Source organism: Convolutriloba macropyga, chromosome 2 (assembly GCF_964194025.1).
Source record: "Convolutriloba macropyga chromosome 2, txConMacr16.3, whole genome shotgun sequence".
Classification (NCBI taxonomy): domain Eukaryota; kingdom Metazoa; phylum Xenacoelomorpha; order Acoela; family Convolutidae; genus Convolutriloba; species Convolutriloba macropyga.
Genome location: NC_134469.1, coordinates 9,404,367 through 9,409,110, shown reverse-complemented (window position 1 = coordinate 9,409,110; position 4,744 = coordinate 9,404,367). Strand labels below are relative to the sequence as shown.

The 4,744-nt window shown below is 41.6% G+C and overlaps 2 protein-coding genes across 2 annotated transcripts; both read left to right on the top strand.

Moving 5' to 3' along the window:
- Nucleotides 1–719: 719 nt before the first annotated feature.
- LOC142355442 (uncharacterized) lies at nt 720–1,088 on the top strand. Its single transcript, XM_075407628.1, has one exon. The coding sequence runs from the start codon at nt 720–722 to the stop codon at nt 1,086–1,088; it is 369 nt and encodes a 122-aa protein (XP_075263743.1).
- A 13-nt stretch (nt 1,089–1,101) lies between these two features.
- LOC142355434 (uncharacterized) lies at nt 1,102–2,991 on the top strand. The gene has a single exon (XM_075407619.1). It carries the CDS (start codon nt 1,102–1,104, stop codon nt 2,989–2,991), a length of 1,890 nt encoding a protein of 629 aa, XP_075263734.1.
- The last annotated feature ends 1,753 nt before the right edge of the window (nt 2,992–4,744 follow it).

Below are 4,744 nucleotides of genomic sequence, written 5' to 3'. Positions count from 1 at the left end.
GACCACCTTAGACATGTCAATATGCCAACTCTGGATAATCTCGAAGTCACAGTATTGATTGGACAGGACAACATTAACCTTATCTCACCAGTCAGAGTGGAAGAAGGACCATCGACAGCACCAAGCGCAAGTCTTTTCAAACTTGGTTGGACTATTTCTGGACCCCATACAGTATTGGATGACAGCAAAACACAACATTCAATGCATCATACTGCTTTGTTTTGCAGCAATTGCCTCGAACAAGACAATGACCTCAACCAAGAATTTTCTCATTGGTGGAAAGCAGAAACAATTCCATTGGAATCCAAAACCAAGTCAAATGATCCCGAAGTTTTGTTGGCCACCAAGATACTCAACACAACATGCGTGAAACAAGCAGATGGACGTTATGAAACGGGACTTCTCTGGAAAAACGACAGCAGTTTACCAGACAACCGATCACAAGCCTTGACACATCTGAATCATCTTGTCAACAGACTACAGAGAGACCTGAACAGTACAAAAAATACAATGAGGGCATTCAAGCAGACCTGGAAAAAGGCTACATTGCAAAAGTACATTTCCATAGACAGAAAGATACAGGATGGTACATTCCACACTATGGTCTTGTCAGCCCAAACAAACCCGACAAAATACGAAGAATCTGCAATGCCAAAGCACCACAAAGCGGAACAAGCTTCAATGACAAACTCTTAGCTGGACCTGACCTCCTCGGGAAAATGCTTGGAATTTTGCTACGATTCCGACAGGGAGCCATCGCCATCCAGGGAGACATCGAAGCGATGTTTATGCAAATCGGAGTACGAAAAAAAGACCGACGTTATCTGCGATTCATGTGGAAACAACCAAATAGCCAAGAATTAGAGGTGTACGAATACCAACGACACATCTTTGGAGCCAGGGACTCACCAGCTTGCGCAAATCTTGTTTTGCAACAGACAGCCAAAGACGACATCGAAGATCACCCAAATTCTCTGGAGATAATTCAGCGGACATTCTACATGGATGACATGGTTGCATCTTTCAGCGACACCATCACAGCATTCACTACAGCCAAGGATGACAAAATGGTGCAGCAACAGCCGTGAGTTTTGTGAACAGATGCAAGATGATCTATGCAAACCAGTGGAGGAGCTCTTCAGTAAAGGTTTTCATCAAAGAGTACTTGGAGTTTACTGGAGCTTAGACGAAGACAAAATAATGTTCAAAGCGAAAAACAGAAGGAACCTGGACAGTAAAACTTGGACCCAACGCAAGTTTCGCTCTGTCGTGTCAAGTTTCTACGATCCTTTGGGAACCATATCGTCATTCCTCATCCGAGCCAAGATTCTACTGCAAGAGCTGTGGAAACATGGACGCGAATGGGACAAAGCTATCGGTGGAGACAATGGAAAGGCCATCAAAGATTGGGTACACGAAACGGAACAGATAGGTACGGTAGGGGTAAACAGGTTGGTAGGTGGTACAGCACTTGGGGACACAATGGAACTTCATGTATTCTGCGACGCATCCTTGGAAGCAACAGCGGCAGTAGCATACATCAAGACAACCAGGAACCAAGAAACCACAACTCGTTTTCTCATGGGAAAAACAAGAGTGGCACCCTTACGTCAAACAACAATTCCCAGACTAGAACTGCAAGCAGCACTTTACGCGGCAAGATTGAAGAAAACAATTGAGGATGAAATGGATTTCAAGTTTTACAAAATCTTTCTGTGGAGTGACAGCACGACCGTTCTCAGTTGGATAAAGAACTTCAAATTGAAACACAAGATGTACATCGCAAACCGAATTGCCGAAATAAGGGATCTCACAAACACCAATCAGTGGAACTACGTCAACACCAAGGACAACCCAGCAGATCAAGGAACGAGGGGAGTAACAGCAACAGAAATGACAGAAAAATCTCTTTGGTTACAGGGACCACAGTTTCTTCTATCTTCTAGCGACAACACCACAACAGACGAACAACAACACGAAACTGTTTTCTTAAACAGCGCAGAACAGAAGCCTCAGGGAGCACGACGACAGCCAATTGACAAAGACCTAATTGATGCCAACAGGTTTAGCCAGTGGTTGAAACTAAGAGCCGTCATCATCAAAATGAAAAACCTCCGAAACAAAACGAGAACACGGGACCAGCAGATCATAGATGCAGAGAACTTTCTTTTCCGTCTATCTCAGCGACAATCATTCGACGAGGACATAAATCAACTAGCACACAACAAGCCAATTCAAAACCGGAGTAGATTGATTCAGTTGACACCTTCAATAGACGAAGATGGTATCCTTCGATCAAATAGCAGACTAGCCAACGCACCAGTTTCAACAGCAACAAAGAAGCCAATAACCTTAGACGGTAGGAACAGGATTATTCGTCTTTTTCTGGAACTGCAACACAACATCAATGGTCATGTGGGAGTCGAACAGCAGACACACAGCATTCAGTTGAATTACTGGGTTCTTCAATGCAAAACAGTAATGAAGAAGATCTCAAATAGATGCTACGGATGCAGACGACAAAGACAACTCAACAGCCAGTCTCAGATGTCAGATCTTCCGAGTTACCGATTCTCAGTCAGACCTGTAGCCTTCAAGGAGACCAGAGTAGACTTTTTTGGTCCATTCGAAATCTACAGCCAGGTCAACATAGCCATGAAAGTATACTGTTGCTTATTCTCCTGTCTGACGATACGAGCCATTCATATCGAAGTCACCAGGAACTTGCAAAAAGAATCATGCATAATGGCATTCCAACAATTCTTCAGCCGACGAGGACTACCGGAAAGAATTCACAGCGACAACGCTTTATATTTCACCAGTACAGCAAAGAACTTCGAAGAAAGCAGCTTCAAAACTACAGAGATACAGAAATATGCGGAATCAAAAAAGATTGCATGGAAATTTAATCCACCAGGAGCTCCACATTTTGGTGGAACATGGGAACGCCTCATTGGGATGAGCAAACGACTCTTCTTCAATATCGCCTGATCTAGGAAACTCCAGGAAGACATTTTCTCAACCCTTATTTGACAAGTCGAAGCTCTACTCAACAGCACACCTCTAACATCAGTCAGCAGTGACATACGCGATGTGGAAAGCCTGACACCAGGACATTTTTTGACAGGAATGACAACAGGGCTGCCTTCAGATACTACAATTAGCAGCAACGACAGAGGAACAGGAAAACTATGGAACAACGTCAACAGTATTATGAACGAGTTTTGGACACGTCTTTTAAAGGAATATCTGCCAACACTCAGACAACGTCGAAAATGGCATTCAACAGTAGACAGGATAGAAGTAGGGGACATGGTATACATACTAGAAAACAACACACCCAGGGGTATTTGGCCGGTAGGTAGGGTACAGAAGGTAAATAAAGGTAGGGATAATGTGGTAAGGTCTTGCCTGGTTAAAACAGCAAAAGGGGATTTTGTTAAACCAGCTATTAAACTTAGTTTGATCAGCGACAAATCAACAAAAATATTATCAATATTAAATGGGGAACAATAATTAAAACACAATTTGAAGCAAACTTGATATCAGTTTTGGGATTAGAATAAAGTGAAAGATGAAAAGTTTAAAGTTCAATTCAATGAGTTAGCAATTCAAAGGGACTATTAGGTATTATTCAGGTACAATTAGGGATTTCAATAAGTAACTCACAAGGCAACGCAAATTAGCAAAGCTTATCGTACATTAGATAAATACATTCAAACGGGAAAATTTAGGTAGGTAGGTTTAACAGGAAGACAAATTCTGGATAGACATTAGGTAGGTTTTGGAATTCAAATGCACAATTAATTAGCTTATTGCAAAACAGCAGAGAGTTGAACCGACAGGATAAAAGTATGTTGAATAGTTATATGACACTAAACAGCTTAGGTAAAACCAGACATCAGCGGTAAAAAATATTACAAAACATTTGGTATTCCGACAAACTCTAATTTGGGAAAAACAGGTAAACGTAGGCAATAGGTACAAGGTAGTGGTAGGTTTAGGTAGGTAGGGAACACGGGGAGCATCACTTTCTCAACTTTTAAGGAGCAGACCAGCAACAACAACATATCCAGAAAATGTTCAGTATTTGACCAATCAGCCAATACAGAAGTCGATTAAAACAACTACAAATGTACACAGTTAAAGGCAATCAGCACAAAAAGCAATTCAACTTTCCAGCATACCACTTTCATATAACACTACAAGCAGCACGTTGGCAACCAGTACACAGCAACAATCTACAGACAACACCGACGGAAGACATCAGCAGACATTTCACAACAACAAACACTTCAGCAAGAATTACTTCAGAAGAAGCAACAGTTTTTTGAACAGCAGTCAACACATTCATCAACAGCAGACATTATCAAAGTCAGGACAGACATACTTGTAGATATGGACGAGTCCATAACTTCAAGATCAGCGTTTTATTGAGGACACAACTCAATACAACATTTCAACATAATCATCAGCAGATGAAGTATGAAATACAGTTCAGCTACACAAAAGACACAACAGAGCAAAAGAGAACACGACGAGACGACAAAGAGCAACTTCAAACAGACTTCAACAACAACAACAGATCGACCACAAACTTTCTGATTTTTGGTGCCCAAAAATGGGGGCCCAGTGTACCAGGAGAGGCACATGCTAAAAAACTGTAACTTTGAACACCAAGTCATAATGTTGATTATATAGATATAATTCAATGGTTAGGAAATGGATGACTTTTTCACGGTAG